The 25,749-nt window shown below is 37.0% G+C and overlaps 1 protein-coding gene across 2 annotated transcripts in view; it reads left to right on the top strand.

Moving 5' to 3' along the window:
* Positions 1–2,918: 2,918 nt before the first annotated feature.
* Positions 2,919–25,749, top strand: part of LOC114537219 (myoferlin-like) — a 30,235-nt gene continuing 7,404 nt past the window's right edge. The window contains exons 1-40 of one of the 2 annotated variants that reach the window (XM_028558352.1): positions 2,919–3,097; positions 10,891–10,946; positions 11,879–11,970; positions 12,543–12,648; positions 13,280–13,410; positions 13,832–13,895; positions 14,082–14,213; positions 14,394–14,456; positions 14,552–14,602; positions 14,998–15,028; positions 15,324–15,388; positions 15,478–15,528; positions 15,758–15,807; positions 16,059–16,141; positions 16,378–16,427; positions 16,677–16,730; positions 16,913–16,981; positions 17,375–17,418; positions 17,648–17,724; positions 17,806–17,906; positions 18,206–18,319; positions 18,610–18,709; positions 18,958–19,160; positions 19,425–19,531; positions 19,748–19,832; positions 20,265–20,375; positions 20,546–20,698; positions 21,279–21,428; positions 21,647–21,727; positions 22,198–22,277; positions 22,537–22,651; positions 22,877–22,979; positions 23,062–23,189; positions 23,330–23,500; positions 23,617–23,671; positions 23,803–23,880; positions 24,188–24,369; positions 24,747–24,896; positions 25,051–25,149; positions 25,224–25,385. In XM_028558352.1, coding sequence (XP_028414153.1) covers positions 2,947–3,097; positions 10,891–10,946; positions 11,879–11,970; positions 12,543–12,648; positions 13,280–13,410; positions 13,832–13,895; positions 14,082–14,213; positions 14,394–14,456; positions 14,552–14,602; positions 14,998–15,028; positions 15,324–15,388; positions 15,478–15,528; positions 15,758–15,807; positions 16,059–16,141; positions 16,378–16,427; positions 16,677–16,730; positions 16,913–16,981; positions 17,375–17,418; positions 17,648–17,724; positions 17,806–17,906; positions 18,206–18,319; positions 18,610–18,709; positions 18,958–19,160; positions 19,425–19,531; positions 19,748–19,832; positions 20,265–20,375; positions 20,546–20,698; positions 21,279–21,428; positions 21,647–21,727; positions 22,198–22,277; positions 22,537–22,651; positions 22,877–22,979; positions 23,062–23,189; positions 23,330–23,500; positions 23,617–23,671; positions 23,803–23,880; positions 24,188–24,369; positions 24,747–24,896; positions 25,051–25,149; positions 25,224–25,385 — 3,948 coding nt within the window. In that variant the 5' untranslated portion in view covers positions 2,919–2,946. Of the gene's footprint in view, positions 3,098–8,471; positions 8,791–10,890; positions 10,947–11,878; positions 11,971–12,542; positions 12,649–13,279; positions 13,411–13,831; positions 13,896–14,081; positions 14,214–14,393; positions 14,457–14,551; positions 14,603–14,997; positions 15,029–15,323; positions 15,389–15,477; positions 15,529–15,757; positions 15,808–16,058; positions 16,142–16,377; positions 16,428–16,676; positions 16,731–16,912; positions 16,982–17,374; positions 17,419–17,647; positions 17,725–17,805; positions 17,907–18,205; positions 18,320–18,609; positions 18,710–18,957; positions 19,161–19,424; positions 19,532–19,747; positions 19,833–20,264; positions 20,376–20,545; positions 20,699–21,278; positions 21,429–21,646; positions 21,728–22,197; positions 22,278–22,536; positions 22,652–22,876; positions 22,980–23,061; positions 23,190–23,329; positions 23,501–23,616; positions 23,672–23,802; positions 23,881–24,187; positions 24,370–24,746; positions 24,897–25,050; positions 25,150–25,223; positions 25,386–25,749 lie in introns of those variants that run through there. The other variant, XM_028558354.1, reaches the window with a different exon arrangement.

The following is a 25,749-nucleotide window of genomic DNA, read 5'->3' as shown; positions in this document are numbered from 1 at the left end:
AGCGCCGGCCGTTGGCGATAGCATCGCAATGTATCAATCATTTCGAGGCTGGGAAGCTTTGATTTTATTAAGATTAAAGCTGGAAAGTTTATTGTATTGTATTGTATTGTATTGTATTGTATTGTATTGTATTGTATTGTATTGTATTGTATTGTATTGTATTGTATTGTATTGTATTGTATTGTAAAGAACACCAAAACAAGTTTTATCACACTATGAGTATATTTAGCCATGATCAATGAGTATATAACCAAATCAACAAAAAAACAGAAATGATAAAACTCGATTGGCTCGAAGATTGTTGCGCTGTTTCCTACAGCGCAATTCCTTGTCAAGTTTCCTTGACGGCCGTCACACACGCCCGAGCATTTTTCCTTGTTGAAAAGCTGGCATGACTAGCTTTTGAACATGGCTCCTGGTCAAGGAAATTTTGTCAACTTGTCCCCTACACACGAGCAAATAAAACTTGGCAAGGACTTTTTCGTCTCTATGGGGCATGCATATATGGGTTTGTAAACATTGACCACATATAGAGACGACGAGTAATCAAGAGTGACATGTATGTTTGCAAAGTGCATCAGACAACCGCCTGCCATGCAGGCTATACAGCAGCTAACTGCCTGCCATGCAGGCTATATCAGCTAGTGCATATGAGGCTTTGGGTTTAAGCTCATGCATAAAATGGATTAAATGGTCACGATCACGGAAATGCTCATGTCGTATCATATGCGGAAAATGACAAAGTTTGTTGAAATTTCTTCTTTATGTTAATCCATTCAAAGAAATTCAAGTTCCAAAGCGTAGCTAAAGAGCATTAATCATAGACACTTATACGTGGACTCGCCTTCTGCACGTTGAAACTCTAGGAATACACTGAACACTAGGCAATATATTTTGTTCATATACAATTGAATTTATTTGGAAGTTAATATCTCGATGGGTGAAATCCAAGCGGGCAAATCAACGTAGCCTATAATGTGCAAATTATATGTATACTGTATACAGCATATAGTATGCAAAAACCGCTGACATACAGGCTCTTAATTCAATGACACATCATTCAGAAGTGAATTGGATCCGATCGTATGAACAGAGTTTAATTGTTAACTTTAGCACGTTTACCGTAATTTGTTGCACTCTTTCTCTGAGAGTGAGTTTCTTGTAATTCCTTTTGTAAGTGGTAATTTTGCTGACAAACGTGTCACTAATGTACTTAGATACTCAATGGACCTCTTCCATAATAGACCAACTCATTATCCAGGTGACAAGGATGAAATAAATCACCACAGTTAAAAAGAGCATACCGAAATTAGTATAATTGCCAAGTTTGGTTTCAAAATGTCAAGTAGCACGGAAAATATAGCCATGCGAATTTGGCAATTTTGTATACTTTTCTACTACGGCCGGAAGCGTGTAACTAATTTAGTTACACACGTCCGGCTGTAATAGAAAAGTATACAAAATTGCCAAATTCGCATGGCTATATTTTCCGCACCTTACAATATTTCGCACCCAAACTTGGCAATTTTACTAATTTTTGTATGGACTTTTCGGAAATTCTCTTTTTGTCTTCAAACTCAAAAGTTGGTCTATTATGGAAAAGGTCCATTGTTCAATTATTCATATATCACTGGATTGTGTCTGTCGGAGCTCGGGCAAAGCCTATTCGGTTTCCATTTAGCCCTTAATGTCGTGAACAAGTCATTTTCACCGATGAGAAATAGTCAGGATGTATATTTCTCTTCATTTCTATATTTAAATCGGTCATTGTTGACTGCACGCAAACTAGAAATATTCTATCACATAAGCCACCTTGACATGTTCACGACACTTACGATTAAATGGAAACAAGGCATTATTGACAGTTGTAATGCACAGGCAATATAAGCTTACGTTCTCACGGGACTGGACTAATTTGGAACCATGTTCGAAATCCACACTGGCCCAGACAGGACGCGATTAGCAACGCGGCGCGATTTTTCAAGGTTTTCCACTTTCTAAAAGCAAATAAATCTGATAAATGCCGATACGAGAGCCATCTTGGTTGACTGGCTAGTTGAAGTTCAGGAAAATTTCGAACTTTACTATGAAACATTATACCTTACTGTGAAAATAGATTACTTAATGATAGTATATTCTGAATATTTTGTGTTCATAGTTTCCAAATTTTGCTTCCAGAATTCAATGCCGATGCGATTATATTGCATATTTATTCCTATCACAATTCACTTTGGTCTTTCCGCATAATTAGGGCCCTCATAATCAATTTCATTGTCTTATCAGTGGGGAATTATAGTCAGTCTTTTACTTTGTATCTTACTCAGTGGCGTAGCCAGCCTGACGATTTTGTCCCGCTATGTAAGTTTCGAGTTATTATAATTATTCATGCCTTTAGAAATTTATTGTTTTCACAGTCAGTGAACACCAAAATATTAGCATTGCGGGAAAAATCGACAGGCTGGCTACGCTACTGATCTTATTTGACGTATAATCGCGCTATAATACAAATTGCGTCTTATAAACGCGATTAGCCATCAAGTTTTTCGACCACGATTAGTTGTTTATTTAGCGTTGCTGAGGCCAACCTTAAGGTAGCTTTTCCCGTTTGAGTTTTGCCTGTTTCACTTTTTGAGTTTTTTTTTTGCCCTCAGTAGTTGTCTGCTAGAACGTTCTTTCTAAATTTACCCCAAAGAGTTTACCACAGGACTTCTCTTAAAATTCGACAAACATTTGTTTTTATATTTTTCCCACATAGTACTTATTTACTCAACGTAAAAGTTCACACAACTTTCTCACTGATGTCAAAGGCAGCATTACTTCCTTTTGGGTATCCTAGTGTTAAATCTACGGGAAAATATGATACGACCAATATCAAATTGCACCACTAGGCAGCGTTAATGAGTGAAATGTACAGTTAATGCAAGGAATACATCCAACTCTGTAATAATGGCGCGGCTTATAGCTAGCGCAATAACAATCAAAGACCTGTTAACCAGCGAGGCAAAAACAGATGGAGAGCCTAGCGAAGAGAAAGAGAAGGAGAGGAGGGAAAGCCTCGGCGGTAGCATTGATCCTTATGTCTCGATGAAATTTAAAGGTGAGGTATTGGGAGACATAGGTTGAAACACCGCATGTCCTTGTCTGCTATGCGCAAAGTATAATCCTGTCTAGAAGCATTAGTCGACGCACCTATGGTGTTTAGGCACGGGAAATGTCCTCACTAATTTTGTAGGCTGTATACATTGAGAGGTACAAATCGATCGTAAGGAATAGAGGGTTTATGCCACTCATGAATGTAAAATATCCTAGTATAATAATGAAAATGTTTGCGCACATTTAATAACAGCGCGGTCTGGAGATCGCATGCCGGAATAGCGCTAATCTTATCCACGTTTTGCCAAGCGTCTAGTACTGCTGTCAACGCAAATTTTTATATTTCAGGGGGTTATAAAGACTAATTCTTAGTTGCAGCGTTGTCTTAGACAAATGCGGGAAAAAATATTGCAAGCCAGGGTTTTCGTAAACTAAGGCAAGTTTCATTCATGCAGTGAATCGAATGCAAATGGTTTTAGCTCCTTAAATACATTGCCATGGGACAATATTATATACACGCACATTGCAAATGCGTTTTGATTAGTATATATATAAAAGATGTTTATTTTGCACATAATATGATATACACACATCATGAGTGTGTGATAGTATTTAGTATTTTACACAGGATATGTACCAGCCATCGTCTATTAAACGCGTGTTGAAATTAAACCAGGAATTTCTAGCCGGTATTTTAGACAGCAAATGTCTGCTTATGTAAGAGGGCCAACGGCGTTAACTGTCTAACGAATAATGCTATTTCGGGCAATTTTAAACGTAATAAATAAGTAAAACTGACGAGTGTTTTAAAAATATGCTATTTTTAGCTTATATGGGCAAAGTCACCATAAACATAATTGATAAAGACCATAATAGGTCCATAATAATGGAATAGCTGAGGTCGGTAACGGCAAACGGGTAGCAAAGGTAGAAATTGATGCAAATGCTTAATAACTTACTGGACTGTAAATCTTATCGACACCATTAGCACCCTCATGTAAATTATGGTTTAAATGGTTATTACTAACACACAGTAATGACAGTATAAATGGTAGGGGAAATGCACTATTCGACAACGTGACATACGAAGAAACGTGTAGAAGGCCCCTGGAGATGCCCTCATTATCAAATTGGATTCATATATCCAGTTCTGCCCTACGGATTTCTTTTGTAAGGGGCTGTTTACATGAGCTCGGTTACCCGAGATTCAGCGAAGCGTGAGATGATTTTGAGGTATTGAAATGAGCAGATAACATGATCCTGGCAGTCGTATAATCACCACAACAATAGCATGTGCTTGTTTGGTGTCATAAAGACTTATTTCAATACCTCAAAGTCCTCTCCCGCTTCGTTGAATCTGGGGTAACCGGGTTCATGTAAACAGCCCTAAGTGGAATAACTAATTAGGCCTTTGTTAGACGTCGCATTTTAGTCGCGTCGAATGCAATTCAAACAATAGAAAATGAGATGGTAAACCTCATTACACTTCATTATCATCTCATTATCTATTGTTTAATGGCATTCGACGCGACCAAAATGCAACGTTTAAGTTTTCACCAGGCCTTATAAATATTTGTCAAGCGCACACTTAGCACATTAGTCACGTCGCTTGATAGAGAATATCATCTTTGATAGAAATATCATGTTTAATAATCGGCTCTTAGGAAAAGAATGACAGAATATCTCAATTTGGTCCAATCAGACTAGGAATATGTGCAGGTCATAAATGTCACGAGTGACATGCGCGCGTGCTAATTTCACCCGTGTGTATCAGTTTACTGTTGAGCACCAGTCTTGAGACTTGAGGTATCTTTGTCTTCGTGACCAGTTCGATCATCCTCGAGGGAGCGGGCCATCGGCTGCAATGCCGAAGCTTAGAGTGAGAAAATTTTGTGCGTTTGCATTGCCAAATCTGACTAAAAGTTTTCGTAAGGAGAAAGGAACAAGTACAGATCCATTTGCGACCCTTCAGTTCGAAGGTAATCAATCTATATTTGTATAATTCATCTTTATTGAGCGGTTTTTCCAAGCAGGTGGTCAACAAGCGCCAGGTACATGATTTCAACTAATGAAAATGTAAGACATACTTCAATTCTCGTTTATGGTGAATGCTATTTGGATGTTGATAGTTTAGACAAGGAGGAATATGTCATTCGTTTATGATATAGAGGGATTTATTTCATTCGACATCAGAGAGAATAAATAAGTCGGGGTTAATATATAATGAAATGCGGAATGGATTACTGTGTTTAAACGTAATACGGTACTCTGAGGAACATGGTTTGGTAAATAAGATGTATGACTTGCATGTGCAGACACTGTATGGCCTATGGACGATAATATGGCGATGTGCTGTACGTCTGAAAATTGTAAAGCATCCCTAATTTGCACACATGCAACTTTTCTTTAGCAAATTTTCAGCTTTAAGGGCTATTCACATAAGCCCGGTACCGAGATTTAACGAGATATTGAAATGAGTAAATAACACGATTCTGGCAGTCGTGAAATCATCCTAACAATAGCATGTGATTGTTATGTTTCAAAAAGACTTTTCAATACCTCAAAGTCCATTTTACACTTCGTTAAATCTCGGTGACCAGGTTGATGTGAACAGCAGTGGCGTAACCAGCCCGACAATTTAGTCTTGCTATGCTAATATTTTGGTGTTCATTGAGTGTTAAGACAATGAATTTCTAAAGAAATGAATAATGATGATAATAACAAAAAATTTGCATGGCATGACTAAATTGCCAGACCGGCCACGCCACTGGTGAACTTAGCATTCATTTGAATCATTTGTCAAAGTGCAACTGCCGTAACAAATTTCTTATTTCTCATTCACACATGAAATTTGTCAAAAATATGCCATTACTATACAGGGTGTCTAAAAAAAACGCAACCGCTTAATATTCTAAAATTCATATTGTTCATAAGCTCAATAGATTTTATGCCCCTGGGATTTTAAAATGGCTTCTAATCGTACAGTTCAACTGCTAATGGTCAAATCAGCTAACCTAATAATGGTGCAGCTAACAACCGAACAACGAGTTTTTATTGTCGTGCATGATAACTTGAATGCTAACTGTCGACCTTGTAAAATAAATTGTAAATAAAATTTTACTGGTTAAATACTTTCAATTCAGCTCGTTGGTTTACGCACCCGACTTTGTTTACCGACGATTGTGCCGCTAGAATATGATTACAAGCTTTCTCGCATTCCAGGGGCCAAAAGTCTTTTGTGTTGTAGAACAAAGAGGATATTCATGAATATTAAGTGGTTGCGTGTTTTTTTATACACCCTGTATAAACGTCGAACCCGCCTGGCGCAAGGTCAGAACACCCGGCCGATTTCTACTGTAATTTTTAGTGGGACTTATTTTGGTAGATTTGATCGAGTGGAGAAGTTATGGATGTGCAAATAAAGGCATCTGTACGCAGAGAATTTATAAATATTCTATTCACTCGTTTGCATCCGTCAAAGATAGGACATCAAAATGCCCTCCTGATATTTTCCACTTGCCTATCATCCCCATGCTAGTTGTGTGTGAAAGTTAAGTATATGGTGCTGAATCCAATTTCCATAGAAAACCTTTTACTTGTGCAACAAGGGGTTATATTTTGGATAGTTTGGCATAAGGGTCAAGCTAAATAGAACTTGCTTTTATGACAACACGCGGAAAGTCTGCTGTTACACGAAATTTGATTGGGTCCACAAAACTATCGAGCTAATCAAACTTCGTGTAACATCAGACTTTCCGCGTTTGACGTCATTATGAAAAAGGTCTATTCAGTTGGCCGGGTAAAAGATGATATTATATGCAAGCTGTGACCACGCCCTTTCCTTCAAATGGGCATGGTCCCAGATTGCAACTTCCCAATCTCAATTTCGTTCCGATGGGCCTTCCTTCTTATGCAAAACAAAAATTATTCAGTAATAACGCAGTTATCTACCTCTTACTAATCTACAGCAAAGAATCTTTTGACTGCTAATACGACTTGTATGAAATCCAAGACTGATTTATTTCTTGCATTGTGCTAAACCACATACGCCAGGAGTTGCATGTCCTTCTTAGCTGAGAATTAAATAAGCGTAATGTATGACAGAGGTATTCGTCGTCCCGACTAAGCGTGTCTTCGTTTGGTTTCTAAGGCCTGTTTTCATGGAGCGAGTTATCCCGGCTAGGCGAGATGAAAACCGTATATAATGAAAGACAAATCAGGTTAAGCCTTTGATGTGATGCGCTTTTCATCTCGCCTACCCCGGGATACCCCGCTCCATGCAAACAGGCCCTTAAAAACTCAATTTAATACCTGAAAAAATCATTCGAGGCTTAGTTTAATCTGGGGTATTCAGGATCATGTCTACAGCCAATAATATTATCCAGTTTAGAACATGTGACTAAGATTAACATAATACCAATCATTCATGTGATCATCTCTTGAGAGCCATAAAAGGACCTGTTTACATGGAGCGAGTTGTCCCGGCTAGGCGATGTGAAAACTGTATATAATGAAAGACTAATCAGGTTAAGTCTTTGATGTGACGCGCTTTTTACCTCACCTAGCTGAGATAACTCGCTCCATGTAGACAGTCCAAAGACGCCAGTCACATTGAATTAATCCAATATCGGCATACTTGTTAGCTCTTCCCAAATCCAATTTGATCTTCTGACCTTCTTTGGATCTTCTACGTGTTTCTATGGTTACTGGCCAGCAGATTAGCTGCAAATTTTCATGAAATGCCTTTCTCCATTGGAAAACGTATCATAGGACTGACAAATATGCTATGCATGCTATAATTCACAATTTTCACAAAAAAGCTACTTGAACAGCACGAGGATGGACTAGCTAAGAATTTAAAAGATTTCTAAATTTCGGCTTGTAAAAAGTATTTTGCAACAAAATCGGAGGAATTAATTCAATATTCTGCTCTTCGGCCTGGAATGAGGCTATATACTAGTCAACAATTTAGGCGATCGATAAATTTTCCCGCATTGATAAAACTTTGCTTTAAACAGGAGCTGCTCGTCAAAATTTCATCCAGTCACTTCCATTCAGATCAGTGAGGAACATATTTATGTCGCCGAATTAAAGTTTTGCCACCTGCAGCTTCAGTTTTGAATTTATGAGGGTTTAGAATGTAGATTAGAAGGTGAAATATATATACATTGTACATTTACATTTTACATGCACGATCAACGTCAGCATTACGTGACCATGACAACGGCCTTTACAAATCATAATTCACAACTTATTTCACCTTGGGGCAGTTATGAATTTTATTTGTTTTCTTCCCTGCTTGCAAAAGAAAATACAATTTACATAAATTATAAAGATGATTTAAACGGTGTTCTCAAGACCGTCACTCAAATGGCATAAGATAAACATTAATTTATATTTAGAATGGAATTAAACGCCCCGCTATCAGAGCTGGCGTTTAAGTTTCCCCGAAGTTGAAAAATATGTCAGATTTAGTGGTTTTGTTGCTGTTCATTTCAAGTGTCTGACAGCCCCCACGGTGGGAGGCTTACAAATTTCGTTTATATTACTGTACAAATACTCTCGCCAGCTGTGGACAGCGTAGAGGGAAAGCACAATTAAAGATGGCGTTGCGAATTGTGACTGCTTGTGCGAGTAACCTACCGAACGTCGATAAAATTAGCAAAAGTGACCCGTATTGCATCTTATCTTTCCTTGGTAATGTACCCAATTGCTTTATCTTTCTATTTCAATAGTTCTTATAACCTTCGCATAACGGCAGTTCTGTAGCTTTGGGCAATGCTTCGCGTGACTGGGTAAACTATATTTTTTGCACGGCCATGCAGCAGTGTTCTGTTCATACGCGTAATAATTTTGCCTCTACATGCACTAAGAACCAGGAAAATTAGACTAGTTTATGCGATTCAAAAATTGTCACGGATTATATTAATACTTCGGTTATAATACCGACGAAGTATAAAGTGATAACGATCGTATATGCAAGGCCATAGTCATAGAAATTTCTTTCTATATCAAAAGCCAGAGGCGATATGATAGGCAACACAGAGGGGTTTTAGTATTTCATAGTTCTAGTTTAATTGCTTTCATCTATCCTGGGAAAAACTATATATTTAGGCGTCTCGGTATATTTTATACAACAATATTTTTGTAATTTTGCAAGACGAACAACAATATAATTAATTAGTTTGTAGTTATACACCAGGTATGTATTTATTACTTCAAAGCTTTCGGCCCTTAAACCCGGGCTTTCGTATTGAAGAATGAATGTTATATTGCGCTGGCGAAGGCCCAGATTATAGCGAAAAGAGATCTTCGTCCTAGGGAAAGACGTGATGTTCCTACAAACTAAATTTGAAAACTTTGTTTGGCTTTACGTTTTCGTAATATATGATGGAGGATCTTTAAAAATTGTTTGTTTTGTCTGTATTTTGAAATTTTCTTGCATGTCGGATGATTTTATTTGCCTAAAAAGTTTTTATTTACCAAAACATTGTAGTTGATGCCGAAGGCTATTTGGTTTAGCAAAGCGCTTATATATACCAGAGTATATAGTCATGGACTATAGTGTCATATATTAACATAGCGCACGCTGCAATTTTGTTTGTAGTTTTGAAGACCTTAATGTACTTTCTTTGCGATATCGCTAAGGCATATTATAGGAGAGAATGCATGAGCTATAAAGAATTGGACGTTTTTCAAAACGAATAGCAAATATATAGGTCATAAATATTATCAAACCTTCTAATTCCTTTTCTGGGATATCTGCGTGGCAAAATCTTGGATTAGTTTTGAGGCTATATTCACATGGGGCCGGTCGAATTCGAGACCTTTCTTGAGTTCGGACGGCCAGTTTGAGTTGATTATACCGGCGGTAAAATTGGATAAAGTTTGACCCGGTTCTACGCGTGTGTTCACATGCATCAGCTACACGATTTTGAGCGGTCTTAAATTTGCCTGTCTTCAATTTGCTTGCATGAGCGAGGCTCTAGGTCTGTGTAGGTCCAAAAAAGCTTTCTTAGAAGACATTAGAATATATTCAATTAAAGAAAACGGTCTATTCCTATATCTCCTGTGAATCTAGAAGCCATAGTGTAATAGCGAAAGAGGCAAATCGACAGGCTCATATATAAATTGGCATTCCCTAGTTTTTGCAATTGAAAGTTAATTTTCCTATTGAAGAGGTCGGAACGTTAACTGGTCAAATATCAAACGTATATATCTTTTGATTGATATTTTGACTATATGTTGGACATGTTGACGTTCTTTTATAGTTACCGCTGTATTGAAATTATAATGTGCGAGTTTAAATCGTTCATAATTTAAGCTAATTTGTTCCAAGTATACTAATTCTGAGTCAGATTGGAAAAACAGGGTTTATCAGCCTCAACTTTGACTTATAGCATGCTTCAAACGTTGCGCCCTCTTGTTTTGGACGACAACAATAGTTACAACGAGTCATCTCAACTGCTCAAGTGTGCTCCTTTTGTTTTTTAATTTAATACGCACGACTTTAGAAAGAGCCTGCATGGAAGGAAAAGGCAAGGAAGTTTAGGGATGAACAGTTGAGCCTTTCTTAGGCTACATAGAGGAAGCCATTCAAACGGAGCTGTCTTCTATGTCTATATGCAATGTTCTATATTCATCGCAATTCGATGCAGCTGTCGTAATAAATGTTGTTTGTGTGTTGATGTCGAACCGCTTAACGCATTAGTTTTAACTTTGAACGACTTTAACAGATCGAATTTTAATTGTAAAAACCTCGTAAATAATAGACGACCGTTCTTGTTTACGTTTAAGGAATAACGAAAAAAACTGAAGTGATTCACGACGAATTAAATCCAGTATGGAACGAGGTACGTCATCGATCATTTGAACCACGGGTTGTAATTTGGATGAAAGTTGTATGTATATGCATATTCAATTGTTTGCAAATACGATTAATTTCTTGTGTGGGCGAGAAAATTATTATAATTTCACAAAAATGAGCGATTCTAATGGCTTTAAAATGATAACCTTTAGAAGTATATTTTGCCAAAGTGAGTGCAGTCGTTAAATCATATTTCTAATCGAAAGAATCGGAAAATTTTGTGTGGACATACTTCAATACTGCATGCGTCACATAGACACATACTTGCATGCATCTTTTATGAAACCAGATGGCTGGTTCATGATCGCATCGGCTCTTTTAGCCCGGCGATAAAAATATCTGTGATTAATTCACTCACTGACATCCCTAGCATGTTTCTGTATTTGCAATTTGTTTAAAAAAAGGTCATGTGAAATAGTCCTTTTAGAACCACCTTAAATGAAATAGATTTCAAGTTTTGCCCCCATGAGCCACGTGCAAAGCTGGAAAACATCCTACTTCAACACATGCATGAGAAATATTTTTTATTTCGACCAATAACTGTGGAAATAAGCCATAACGCGAGAACGAGGCTCAGGGGCCAAGAATAAGGTTTCTATACTTATTTGTCAAAATTAAACATTATTTTTCATGCATGTGTTGAAGAAGGATGTTTTGCATCTTTGCTCATAGCTTGTGAGAGTAAAACTTGAAATCCATCTCATTGAAAACGACAATGTTGTGACGTAAATACCGAAAAGGTCTATAAAAACCTCCATTGTTCACAATTGGATGCAGTTCTGCATAATACTGAATCCCTAATCCTAAATCAAATCTCAAGGATTAAATTCGTGTATTTAGGATTTACTAAACCGAAATTCATCAGTCCCTCGGGAAACCTGTCTTTAAACTTGCTTTTATATAATTATTTTCATGAAGGCGTTCGAATGGGATTTGCAAGGCAGAGCATTGGTTCCAGAGGACAACCTGGTCGTGCAAGTAAAAGACTGGGAACGAGTAGGAAGGAACAGGTCAGTGAACGTGATAAACACCAACCAACTGTTTGCAGAGCTCGTTAATGTTCAAGCGTTTCCTTCTTTGTAAAGCCGGTTTTCCACTAGCGATATTTTTCGCGCGAAGCGACATTTTACTTTTGTTTCAGAGCTCTCAACTGCAACCATCTGGAACAAATTGCTCAAATACAAAGGAATAAAGTCGCTTCGCGCGAAAAATATCGCTAGTGGAAAACCGGCTTTACTCTAGCATTGCTCGACCTAACCATAGTCGTGTACCCATTTTTACTCGAGTTTTCTTGTTTTATTATTGAATTCTACAGCGGCGCGCAGATTTTCCATTAATCGCAAAATCAACACGCAAACACGCTGAGAATGTTTGCATCTAATTAAAATAAACTGTCAAGCATTGTGATTGGACAAAATTACTTGAAGTAGCGAGCTTGCGAGTTCCGACGAGTGAATGAGAGCCTTAACAGGTTTGCTCTGCCCTTCACAGTGTACTAATATGTTAAAATTAGCTTAATTAGGCCTTTGAACGAAAGACAGTTGAATTAAAACCGATGTTGGATGTTCTTCTGATTTTCTAGACTTCTTGGAACGGCGACGATATCATTACGAGATTTGGTACGTGACGATTGTAATAGCATGCAGGCTGATGTCAACCTGCTGGATGGCAATCAAAGAACGACACAGGTACTGGAATAAGGACTACAATCAGGGTAAACTTGGGATCGTGCGGGTGTTTTCCCGTTTTCATAAATAATCTGTGTTCAAACATGGCGGTTTGATTGTGAAAATGACTTTGATAGTGTTCAGGAGCGATTTAGTTTGGAAAATATTCTGCCGATTTTTTACTTTGCTGCACTTTATTGTTAGTGGCTCTGTGTGTACTGTCTAAACACTCGTAATTTGGAGAAAAATCCGCTTTTATCTGGTACAGTGACATGCTCAAAAACTGTCATTAGAATATTTTGTTTCAACTGATTATTTCCATCAAGTGACTGCTTCCATTGATTAAGTAATTGTTTTCATTGATTACCTGTTTTTTTTCATTGATTGAGTGATTGTTTTCGTAAGACGTTTTCTCAAAGGAGTGTTTTCATGACTCGTCAATCAACATTTTCATATTTAATAGCTATTTCTGGAAGACAGTTTCTTTCAGCCCATCAGTTCAGTTCGTAACAATGCATGCGAGACCCTTAAAAATTGCTCAAACTCCAGTTCATATTTCTTTAGAGGCGTAGCGAAGGTGTTATAGAATTATTCAGGCAGCAAGTTCAAAAAGTAAAAAGCCGTTTGTTTATTTATATACGGTCCTCTGTAGGCAAAACTTTCAATGCAGTTGGAATACATTCCTCCAGAGGCCCAGAAAGATGCCAAGGGTGAAAATGCCGAGGACAAGGATGCAGAAGGAGAGGAAGAGGAACAGGAGACTGGGATCGAGGGAGCGTCAGGGTAAGTTTTTGTTTGCTGAGAAAATAACTAAATATCACAAACATTATTCTGACGAAAGATAAAGCTATATGAAAGAATTAGTATACCTCTGAAGGAAGATGCTATATCAAAAGAAATTCCTCTCATCCTATAACAAAGCTTGTCAACTGAACTAGGCAGACTAAGGGCGCTTTCCTTTATACAATAAAAACGGCCAGACCGGTCCTGTTGAATTTCCCTACAGACAGATTACCGATATCTTAGAGTGTTTCAAGAACTCGACACTCACGTATATCGTTCTTAACTTCTTCCTACACGGATATTCTCGAATGAATTACTCAATTCAAAATATGACATTCAATTCCTATTGTTCCGAGGCGTGGCCTAATGTAGGATACACCTATGAATGGTTGTCTCAATTAAACTTCATTAAATTCTCTAGGAAGGGAAGAAGAAAGATAAGGACCGCAAGATATCAACTTTCCGATAAACCACAAGATTTTCAGGTAAGTGAAAAACGAAGTAAAAGTCATTTAAAAAGACATCACAATTTTAAGACAGGAATTTTTTAACAAGAGTAACTCGATGTATGATAAAGTAAACTGATAAAATAAACTGTCCACCATGGAAGCTGTATTTCTGGTTGCAGATAAAATCAAACTTCCCAAATAATGATATATTTTGTTTTATAGATTCGTATCAAAGTAATTGAAGGTCGACAGCTCACAGGTCTAAATATCCACCCTGTCGTTCGCGTGAGCGTTTCCAACCAAGCCAGGCAGACGAGAGTAAAGAGATCGACAAATAAACCATACTATAACGAAGTAAGTATTCTTTTTAACAGATTTTTTTAACATCCCTAGGCCTATAAGAGTCGTAACATCATAAGATTCATTAAATCAATGTAAGAATCGTAACTAAGTCCTAAATAAGAGTCGTAACATAAATTACTAGATATAATATTGGAGAACTGTTTGAAATTGTCTGTGATTTTCATTGAACAGATATTCTTTTTCAACTTTCAAATGGTCCCGTCTGAACTATTTGACGAAATAATCACGTTCGAGGTAGAGTATATAGCTTGAAACTAAACTTCATGTCCCCAATCCATCAGCCTTCACATCATTGTTAATCGCTAAATATTTCTTTGTTTCTGGTGTAGGTGTTCAATTCGAGAAAGTTAAGAGCAAACGCAATGATCGGTTTCTTTAAGGTGAGTAATTCCAGAGAAATAGAGCCTTCCTTTAAATAAGAAACCGCCTAAAGACTACATATGATAAAGTCGAAACTTTCCGAAAAAAAGTTTAAATGTAAACTGCTTGATGGTTTTTTACACAATATTTATCACAAGAACTCGTTTCCCACTTACCAAATCTCTTGCTACAATATAGAATTATTCTTGGCTTATTTTGATGTAGATTATTTCCAAAAAATTGGCACAAAACGTCACTACAATACTTTATTAAGTCTAAGCTATAAGAAGATCATTTCCATGTCAATAATTTTATATTTTATATTTACTTTATACACGAAATACGTTTCAATTCCTACTGGATCTGGTTGGTACAACTACATTTGATAACAACATAATCGTTTATCTTTTTGTAGTTGGATGTTGGAATGGTTTACGATGAACAAGGCAAGTCTTGTTTAACTTTATATCCATGCTAAAGGAAATGAATTGGAGCCCAAAATCTCAATCATCATTGTTAATATGTTATTTATAACTACACGAGTTGGTTATTATTTACTATATATAAAGTGATTTCTGAATGATACAAGATATTTTTCGTCAAAATATAGATATAAGATGAAAACTCAATTGTGTGAAATCCTGAATAGCAAATGCAATCAATCATTCTAAGGTCCTAGAAGGGACGAACATATGCACCAGCTTTGTGCACGTGAGCGAACTAAACTTATATGATTTTCAGAGCACGCTGTTAGCAGAAAATGGATCTTACTCACTGATCCAGAAGATAAAATGTCTGGCGTGAAGGTATTGTATGCTTTACGAACTGTGTTGATAAATCCCTGGGAGAAACGGCAAGAAACTTTTGACAAATTCGATTTGTACTTCAATTATAGGGCTATTTGAAAACATCCATATGTGTTTTGGGACCTGGTGACAGAGCTCCGGTGAGTAAAACACTCCGTTTTTTCTCTTTCCTTAATGATTTCATTTACATAGAAAAGATTAAAATATGTCAGAAATTTCCATCAAGTCAGATATGTTGAATATTGGGCGCTTGTACTCACGTAATTCATTAAATTGTTGTTGTTTTTGTTGTTATTGTTTGTTGTTCCTTGTTTGTTGGAATTGTTGTTATTCCTCGCATGTTTTCCGAATGTTGATGTGTATTTTTAGTCCATGGAAGACGTTGATGCAGCCGATGAAAGCACCGAGGATGTTGAAAGGTATTCTTTTTAATATATAGGGGTGTCTCGAAAAATAGATACATTTTCGTAGTCAGTGGTGGAAAGGAAAGTTTACGCAGGAAAATTTGAATTGAATGAATAATAAATAACGTCGGCACGAAGTGGAAAAACCTATTACTCTATCATCCAATGTACACATTGAGTAGTTACTTTTAAACTCTCATCTTTGTTTTAATGAAGATTAGAAACTATTGGTTTACAAACTGTTATGATGATATTCCCTCTTGCAGTAACCTCCTATGTCCTGCTGGAGTGATGCTTCGTCCTGGAATGTTTTCACTGAAAGTTTACAGAGCCGAAGATATTCCACAAAGTATGAACAATTCAAGCTCTTCATATAGTCACATTTGTTCATTTTGCACAATTTCGTTAAATTATACTCGCCTCCTAGCTGATATAGACAGTATTAGCTACGATTCTTATCTTTGATGCCCCAAATGGAGGAAATCTCAAATATCAGGAGAAGAATCTGCATGATCATGTGAACGTGTGCTTTTCTTCCTATAGCTAACACAATATACCGGTAGTAACTTGTCCCTTTTTGTGTAGTGGACTCTGGTTTTGCACAAGGAATAAAGAAAATCTTAAATGTTGGTGAGGTAAGCGAGATTTTACATTTGGGTGTTTTTTTTTTTAAAATGATACCTTTAATCATCTCCAACCAGGATGAACCAAACTTGCATATAAAATTATGGGACTCTGTCGTTGTCACTGTCAATCATCTGGAACTCTGTTTTACACTGTTGAATTTTCCTGCATTCACAGCTACATTCCTGAATTCGTGGATAATTAATTGATATTCGTTTTCCTCAAAAGTTTTTTATTTCTTTCAAAATCTTTCAACACAGGAGCAGAAAGAATTAGTTGATCCTTATCTTGTGTTTTCCTTTGCTGGAAAAAAGGTTAGTTTAATATACTGCGGAAGAATTACGAGTATACTTTGTAATTAGGTATCCATAGAATTGGTTGTTAAGTTCAGTTTGTTTTATTTCGTTCTACTTTCGATGTTATCCAGCGTATGTGTTGTTAGCAATAATAACAGGAATCTTTGTGTTTATTTTTTTCTAATCCTCCACCATTCCAGAGAAAAACGCGGACACATTACAATTCTGATCACCCAGAATTTAATCAGGAGCTCCATTTGCCTTTCAAGGTAAGAATTCGTATTATTACAATAGTTTTTTTGCTTGAAAAAAATCACATTCAAATGCAGGTATAGAAATAGCAGTTTCTTCACGTCTGAACTTGTAATCTTGCTCGAATTCCTATATATCATCTTTCCATCATAGATTTTTAACAGGTTTTGTGTAGAAAGCTTGAATTCGTCTAGAATACAAAAAATAATTTTCCGAGCGAAATTTCCTCTTCTGAAAAGAAGCACACAGTCAATAGGTTAACAATGCCCTGAGAGAGCTAGGTTTATAATGTCGTAGTTTAATCTACCACGATATGCGATGGAGAGCGAAATTGCAAGAGGAAGTGTCTTACCACAACATCATAAAAACCATAACCAATACTTCATTGATATTACTTTACTTTGGTTTAGTTTCCATCGATGTGCGAAAGACTGAGGTTGCGAATGATGGATTGGTATGTTTGAAATGTTTTTTGTTCACTGTTTTTCATTTGCATTCATAATTGCGGGAAAGATATTTCTCTTGTTTCATCCGTCTAATCTTTTGACTTTCCAGCTCTGCGTTCACAGGCTGCAGACAAATTTGTCAGTAGCTGGTTTTACCATTATACTTTATGAGATATCTGTCTTACTAATATCTGTCTTACTTATTTGTCAAGCCGCTATTTCTTTGTATCTGCACAGGGATCGTTTAACAAAAGATGATTGTATTGGCACCGTTCATCTTCCGCTGTCACAAATCTCTGGACAAGGAGGAGATGGTAGATATAAAATTAAGAATATTGAGAATCTAGTATAATTACTAGCTGTTTGTTCTACTTTCGTATGCTTTTCTATTTTAGGCTTCTTACCGACATTCGGTCCATGCTTTATCAATTTTTACGGTTCCACAAGGGAATATAGTGACCTTCCAGACGAACACGACGAATTGAATATGGGCCAGGTTTGTACCTTTCTTTGAAATTTTGCTTTTTGAAGTTTCTTTTCGGCTTGCAAACAAAGCGAACACGGCTAATAACTATATTCTACTTTGAAGAAACACGGTAAACTTAGGACTTCTATAAATCGAGGCATGTTTCTCTTTAACTTCTTTGAAGGGTTAAAACGAGCGAAAAGATTACTAAAATGCATGACTGTCCTTATTTGTACACCCGTAACTAATTCACTCATTTGCAACAATCAAAAGAAAAATATCACACATAAAATCGCAACAAGCTTATTTTTATTTTGTCTTCTGTTTAGGGTGAGGGTGTTGCATACAGAGGTCGTCTGTTAGTTGAACTTGAATCTGCCCTGGACTGCAAAATTGATGAACCAGTTGAAGATATACAGAGCACCGACATTGTCAGAATACAGGTAAGTCGTTTTTGGAAGTCTTGCGATGATGACTTATATTAAATTTATTATTGTACGGACAGCAAGCATTGGAAAGAGTGGGTTGAGTAATGTATGCATAGCAAAGGAGCTTTTTTCTTAGATTTTCTAGAATAAGTTATAAGAAATCGCCTTTTTTTCACCATGGAAACAAATTTTATGTATTTCCTAATTCATGGTTTGGTCAGATGGTGTATGCAGTTGTTCCCGTATTACTAACACGCTAAATAAGCCACTGTAGAATTCTGAGAGACATAAATCTCGTTCTTTAGTCATTCTTACGAAGACGAAAGTTCAAATTGTTTGCATGTTTCTTGGAAGCATTGATGATCAGCATTCAAGATTCCCCAGTTGAATTTGAAGTCAGCATCGGTAAGATAAACTACAACATTTGAAAAACGTTGAAAAACATTGTTACTCAGTAAACTAGTCCCCGTTGCTTTAACCAGTGCGTTATCCGACCATTTGTGGGGGGGGGGGAGGAGGGAGCTCATCGTGGGGCTGCTTTACACGCCCCTCTACCAACCATGTCGATAGCCTATTTACTTCTACAAAGTCGATGCTTTACATAAAGCCTTTCCGTTAAATTTCTGTGGGTTTATTGTGTTGTTTATTTGTAGGAAACTATGGTAACAAGCTGGACAAGTCTGTAGCACCGTCTTCGTCGACGACTCCACCAACGAACGCAATATTTGATGGTTGTTACTATTATTACTTACCTTGGGGTAACACGAAGCCTTGTATATCCGTAGACAGTCACTGGGAGGATATCTCGTTTCGTCTGGATCCTTTGAATGTTTTGTTGGAGTTGTGTGAAAAATTGGTAGGTTTGATGTGAATAATCCTGCAGCATATTTTGATGCCTTTAAAGATTACTTGAGCCATTTCCGTAATGCCAGAATACAGCGACAAAAAGTCTGTCTGTATTAATTGGTTGATTGATTTTTTATAAAAGAGATTTGTAATCATTGAAAAGATTTAATTGGGGTTAAACATTAAAAATCGAGCTCTTGATTTGGTTAATTAGTTGCAAGTTACTATAGCTTTATATTACTGGTGGTGTCATCGGCATTGTTATGATATATAGGAAATGAACATGGAGAAAGTGACATTGAGTTTGGAATCAAACGACTCAACAGCGGAAACAGCAATTTTACTCATTGCTCTTTTGGATGAGCTGATCGCGGAGTGCAAGTTCGTATTTATTTTCATCTTTTATAATACTCGTTATACTGCGTAATATACCCGGGGATTGGGGGAGGTGGTGGGTTGCTCATAATTTATAAGCACCATCTATTATCACCTAATATATCTTCCAGATATCTGTTCATTTCTATGGTCAGAACTGCCGTGAACAATTTTTTATGTCATTGAAACATCTGTAGATTACCTAATTCATCTGTTAATTAGGAAACCATTGCCTTCCATAAATGCAAAAACACCAGGTGTCAATGAACTGGATCTTCATCTTCACGAAGCTAGAGTGTTGGAAATGGTGAGCATTCAAGTTCTATAATAATAACTAAGAAAATCTTTTTAGACCGTGCAGGTTTCTATGTTAGGTAAATTTTTATTTCACGAAGCGTATCAAATGATGCTTTTTCATCAGATTGTGTTCGTCCAGTGTTATCCTCAGTGACAAAAAATATATAATTTTAAAGTTAAGATTGAGTGTGGAAATAAGTGTCCTTGAACTAGATATTCAAATAGAATAACATGCCAGATTTGATTTTCTTTTTGTACGCATGCGCATGCACTGTAAAATAAGCACTATTTAGTCTTGGTACAACGTGCTTAGAAAACAAATGTTAAACACATGCATGTATCATGTGATCAATAGCAGTTATAAAGACTGATCGAGACAAGTGAAATGACTGTACAAAATGTAGCAAAATATTTTCAATACTAATAAAAACATTTTCCATAGATTTCAATCAGTGAAGAGGCAGCCAAGTTACGTGAATGTGCTACAGATATATCGGAAGCTTTGAGCGAAATTAATGGATTCCTTATTCGGCTGAAGGACATAGCGATTGAGGTATGGAATACTCTTCGTATCAATTTGTACCGTTAAATCGATATACTTGGCGACGTTTTTTTTTACAATTAGCACTATAATCCAAGACCAGTTGTATAAAACCTCTCAATATGTTCCCTTTGCTGTTAATTATTCAATTTATGTCAGTTTCTTTATTCTGTTTTATCTAGCCTCAGAATTCGTTACCAGACGTGATAATCTGGATGTTGAGCGGCAGTAAAAGAGTTGCTTACTACAGAATCCCGGCGTATAAATTGCTTTTCTCGAAAAATAGTGCGGCAAAAGGGAAATATTGTGGAGAGGAGTTGGATGTCATCCTTAAAGTGAGTATCTTGTTTTTAGATGAGTACAAACGCAAGAATTCTTCACCATTGTTAATGATAGCTTGCTAGTCTGTAATTTGATGATAAGTACTGACAAAACTAAGTAGTAGCTACTAGTATATACATAATTACGTGGGCTTATGTAGCAACATTTTAAGCGCAAACGGGTGGAGAAAAACAGCTAATTCAAAAGGCACGAGATTTCAATTTTCAATTCAAAAGAGGAAATACACCCTCTTTAATGTTTGTCTTTCAAGTCTCCAGTAGCAAAACCGGGCTGGCTTTTTTTTCCAACTCTAGCCATGCAAAATGCAAATTTTAATCATTATGATTTTTATTATCAAAATTCAGGCTGGCTAGTCACAATAAGTTTAGAACATTTTTCGTTGAAATCTATCTTTGAACATTCCTGGAATCATCGTAATCGTCTCGAATATCATGATATAACAGCCTAGCTAGGTGCTGCTGTCTGTTTTGTCTTACTATATAGTCTATTTAGAAGAACTCGACCGTGAACGATTAAAAAATTGACGATGCTCTCTTCTCTTATGCTGCATGTTTGCTTTATTTTACTTCCCAGTATCCGGGCAAGAAAGGTAAGAATATTGAAGATTTCCCCGAAGTTCCTGCTTACCTGCGAGTTATGATATGGTTTGGTTTGGAAGAAGATCAAATGGATTGGACAAAACGTGATGATGTCGAAGGAGATTTCTCAGTTTTTGCGGAAACTGTAAGTTTTTGAAAGCAATCTCACAATTTTGGATTCTCCAAAATGACGGATATTCGTCATCGTGAAGTAGGCAGTGCACGACGTACAACAAACTGATACAAAGTTTTGAGAATAGTGAAGGAAACTAGGCAAACTGTAGGAAACTAAAATTGTGAAGATCTTTTAGGAAGTGAAATTGTTGTTTTTGTTATCCTTAATTAATGCGCTTATTTTTTCAGTACGAGAACCAGATTTGTGTGTTGGGTTCGTGGACGTCAAAGGGTTGTCCCAGACCTAGTTTTTCCAACGCAAGAGGAGACGTGAGTGGATTATCGGAACTGATATAAAACACTAGATATAGCAACTATATACCAGTCAAATACAGATCCAGAATTAATGAATTTCCGGTGACCTAGAACGAAGAAGAATACTACCTCACGAGTGTCTCTATCAACGCACGTTTTTAAGATTGATCTAGAACCTGTTTCGTGATCTTTGACATAGATCATTGTTCAGAAATAATCTTTTCGTGTTGTATTGGGGCTCAGTTGAGGCTCTCGAAGTTCATTTTTCTTATTAAGTATTCAGTCAGATCAGTGGTTTAAACCCTGTTCTCATTTTATTCATCACAGAACATTGATTTGCTGCAATCTTCAAAATATGGCTAACATTATTTCCTTTTAACTGTGTACTAAACTTTGAGGAGAAATCCCTCTTCGAAAAATGATATGTTAATCACGATTTTATGTGCACGTAACGAGGAAAGATGTCTTATTATTTCCTTTTTCAGGTGGCTTTACCGAAGACATGTTTCAATCCTCCAGAAGGATGGCAATGGGAGGATGATTGGTTTATCGATCCAGAACTTAGGTAAGAGTGATAGAAGCTTTCATATGGAGGGTCTGGCAAGGAAAAAAAAACATGTTCTTTGAGCAGACTTTCGGGATATATAATATTTAATGATTTAATTAGACAACAAGAAAAATTGACTACTTTTAAGATAAAAATTTCTGATTTCAAACGCAATTTGTCTAAATTGAACGCAACGAAAAACGCAATGGTAATTCAGACAGCACTAAATACTCGCATTAGTGAGACGTTTCTTGTTTTGTTTCTTCTTTACCAACAGCCTGTGTTATGATCGTGATACTGGTCATAAAAGCTTTCTCGAAGATGCGTTTGAGAATGAGTCCCGTGTGCCAGGAACAGCCTGGCAACCCGCCGTTCCCGCGTGGACTGATGTGGTATGTCCAGACTATATGATATCGTTTTTCAATACCTTTACCAATAATGCCTTTCAATACTCGTTGTTAAGATACACTACATTTCGTTATTATCGGATTCAGTTAAAAACAGCCTTTACGGTTTCGTAAGCCTATTTAATCGTCTTATGCTGAGAGTTTCTTTTTGAAACTTCCAAGAATTAATTCCCGAAGGTCTAAAAATATTGTTCTTTTTTATTTTTGTAGAAAAGTGACGCGATTACTCAACGCCAAGAAATTCAATGTCCCAAAGGATGGGTGTGGACAAGCGAGTGGAAAATTGATTTAAACAGAGCTGTCGATGAAGAAGGTGAATTTTGCAGTCGCGTGCAATGCATGTGTTTAAATCGTAAAGATTCAAATTATCTCATCTCGATGTTTTTGTTCAACAGGATGGGAATATACCGTCGAGGCGACGTTGGCCACCTATGGTCCTGTGGAAAAAGTGTATCATTTGTGTCGGAGACGAAGATGGATTAGAGAGAGGAAGTTTGTAAAGGATTCTAAAAAAGAGTCGGATGTACGTATGTCATTTAATGAACCAATGACTTATTTTATCCTAAATATCTTTTTGCCAGCGAAAAATATTTCTCTTGACTGTATAAAGCACAACTCTTCCTCCATTAAGTGATTGATAGTTGTTTTACCGCTATTCTCCAGACGAAGAGTAAAGAGGTTTCCAAGGAAGGCTGGGAATATTCCACAGTATTCACCACTCGTTTCCATGCCACAAATCGTAAGATGGACTTGGTCCGACGTCGTCGTTGGCATCGTAAGATGACGCAGATGATACCGAGTGCGCCAGCAGTGTTTCTTATCACCAGCCAAGAAGTTAGTTCACATTAATAATAGTTATATAGCTTAACTGGAATACTTTGAAGTATCATACTTTAAGATTTCAGCTCATGCACTCTGTATTTGACAACTATATATGATAAATTATACAGGGCAAAGACCATGCTCCAATGCTCAACGCTCCAAGAATGTTCATCACCTTTGAAAGTAAGTATTCATTTTCATTTGTAATTAGTTTTAAGTTGAAAAGTACGAATGAGTAAATACACTACGACTGAAGTCTTCCATACGAAGGACAATACATTATATCAATGTGTGGATTTAATCTGCTTCTTTAGAACCCCACAAATATCAACTGCGTGCGTACGTCTATCAAGCGCGAGATATGATTCCTTCTGACTCTTCAGGCTTGTCAGGTACGTTTCAAAATTTCAAAATTTCTTAGTGTGGAATGCAATTCTTCTATCATGCCATTCATGGCGTGACCATAAATGCTCTTTGATGATGTATTGTTAATACAATGAAGATATGAAAAAGTTGTTGGATTTTATACTGATGGAATACGTGAATGCATAAATGGTCTCGTTGCATGCAGCATTTGGTGCATGAATTGAATTCGATTCAATCGCAAATAACAGCAATACTCTACAACTGACCAACCAACTTGCATTGCCATGTTTTGCTGAGAGTTCAGTATTACTACTCAAGCGTGATTCTTTTTAGATCCGTACGTTCGCGTGTCTTTTGGTAACTCCAGCCAGGCCACTGAGATCCTCATGCAGACGCTGTGCCCGACCTGGGACCAGACGTTGATATTCGAGAACGTTCCGATCTATGGAAATATTGAAGGAGTGCAAGGCGACCCGCCACATGTTGTGCTGGAGTTCTTTGACAGAGATGCTGTGGTAAGTTTTGGTGAAAGCTGTTTTCAAGTTAACCATTTTGATTGCCATTTTGATTGCTGACTAAAATCTTTGTGTGTGCGCTTGGACCTTCGCTTGAACCTTCGCAAACAATTGATGTCAGTTTTCTTTAGTTGTCTAGATCAGAAGATTTTTGTTTGCCCTGTTTGGACGAATGATCCGTATGACAGATCATTCGTCTGAGCCTAAACTTAGTATAATCTAGATGAACTATGTAGATGAACATGTCGAACGAAACTGGCTGATCATTGACCACTAAAATGAGCAATCAAAATACTTAATGTGCTACTATGGCAGCACATTTTCTCAGTGGTAAAATATTATTTCAAAACACTTTGTTTTATCACTTTTGTTCGCAGGGAAAAGACGAGTACATTGGCCGTACTATTGTGAAACCAACCGTAAAGCTTAATGGAAGCCAACCTCCATCGCCCCAACTCCTGTGGTACGACATTACCAAAGGAGATGAAGATGCTGGAGAAATGCTGGCAGCGTTCGAGTTGTTTCTGGTGAGATCTCGTTGCATATATTTTCTTTCTGTTTTTGAATTATTCCAGTCATTTACACACCCTCGATAATTCTGCCTAAGTATACTATTTTGCCATTTTCATCTCAGGTATTTCATTTCTGTTCTGCATTTTAATTTTCCTCGTGTCTTCACAGGATGAAGGTGCTGATCTTCCATTCGCCCCTCCGCTAAGAAACGAGCTGTATTTGGTACCAAGCGGTGTACGACCTGTTCTACAGAGAACGGCAATCGAGGTGAGGTCAAAAAAGGCCACTTAGCTATACGGTAATCACGATATAATTCTTCATCGAAAATGTTCTGTTTTCAGGTTTTGTGTTGGGGAGTGCGTAATATGAAGAAATACCAGCTGGCTACCGTATCGTCTCCCAGTATTGAGTTTGAAGTTGGCGGCCACATAATTGAATCAACTGTTATCATGAATACTGCCAAGAATCCAAATTTTGATGATCCTCTGTTCTTCTTTGACATCGTAAGTCTTCTACTACTCAAGAGGCTTCTGCAAAATATTTCAAATAGCTGTGACACGAAAATCGGTTTCATTGTAGAGATCAGTTTAATTGACATATTCCGTATATCATTGATTACGTAAGAAAACTCTCCTTACTCAAGATATTGGAGTTTGTTTCGTATCAAATTCACCAGTGGGAAATCAAATCGCATAATGAGATGTCATAAATGCACAGTTTTGTCGCGAATACCATCGTATACTATATACGATGTGATATCATACCGGTGAATTTGCATTTGAAACAACGGGTTAATAACAACCTCGTTTGTCTATAAAACTTAGTTTCTACTAAGAGACGGTAGTTTGATGTATTTACTAGATGACA

Source organism: Dendronephthya gigantea, unplaced genomic scaffold (genome assembly GCF_004324835.1).
Source record: "Dendronephthya gigantea isolate DGI-Jeju-01 unplaced genomic scaffold, DenGig_1.0 000154F, whole genome shotgun sequence".
Classification (NCBI taxonomy): Eukaryota; Metazoa; Cnidaria; class Anthozoa; order Malacalcyonacea; family Nephtheidae; genus Dendronephthya; species Dendronephthya gigantea.
Note: the sequence above shows the minus strand (reverse complement) of the source record. Positions and strands in the feature narration are given on the sequence as shown.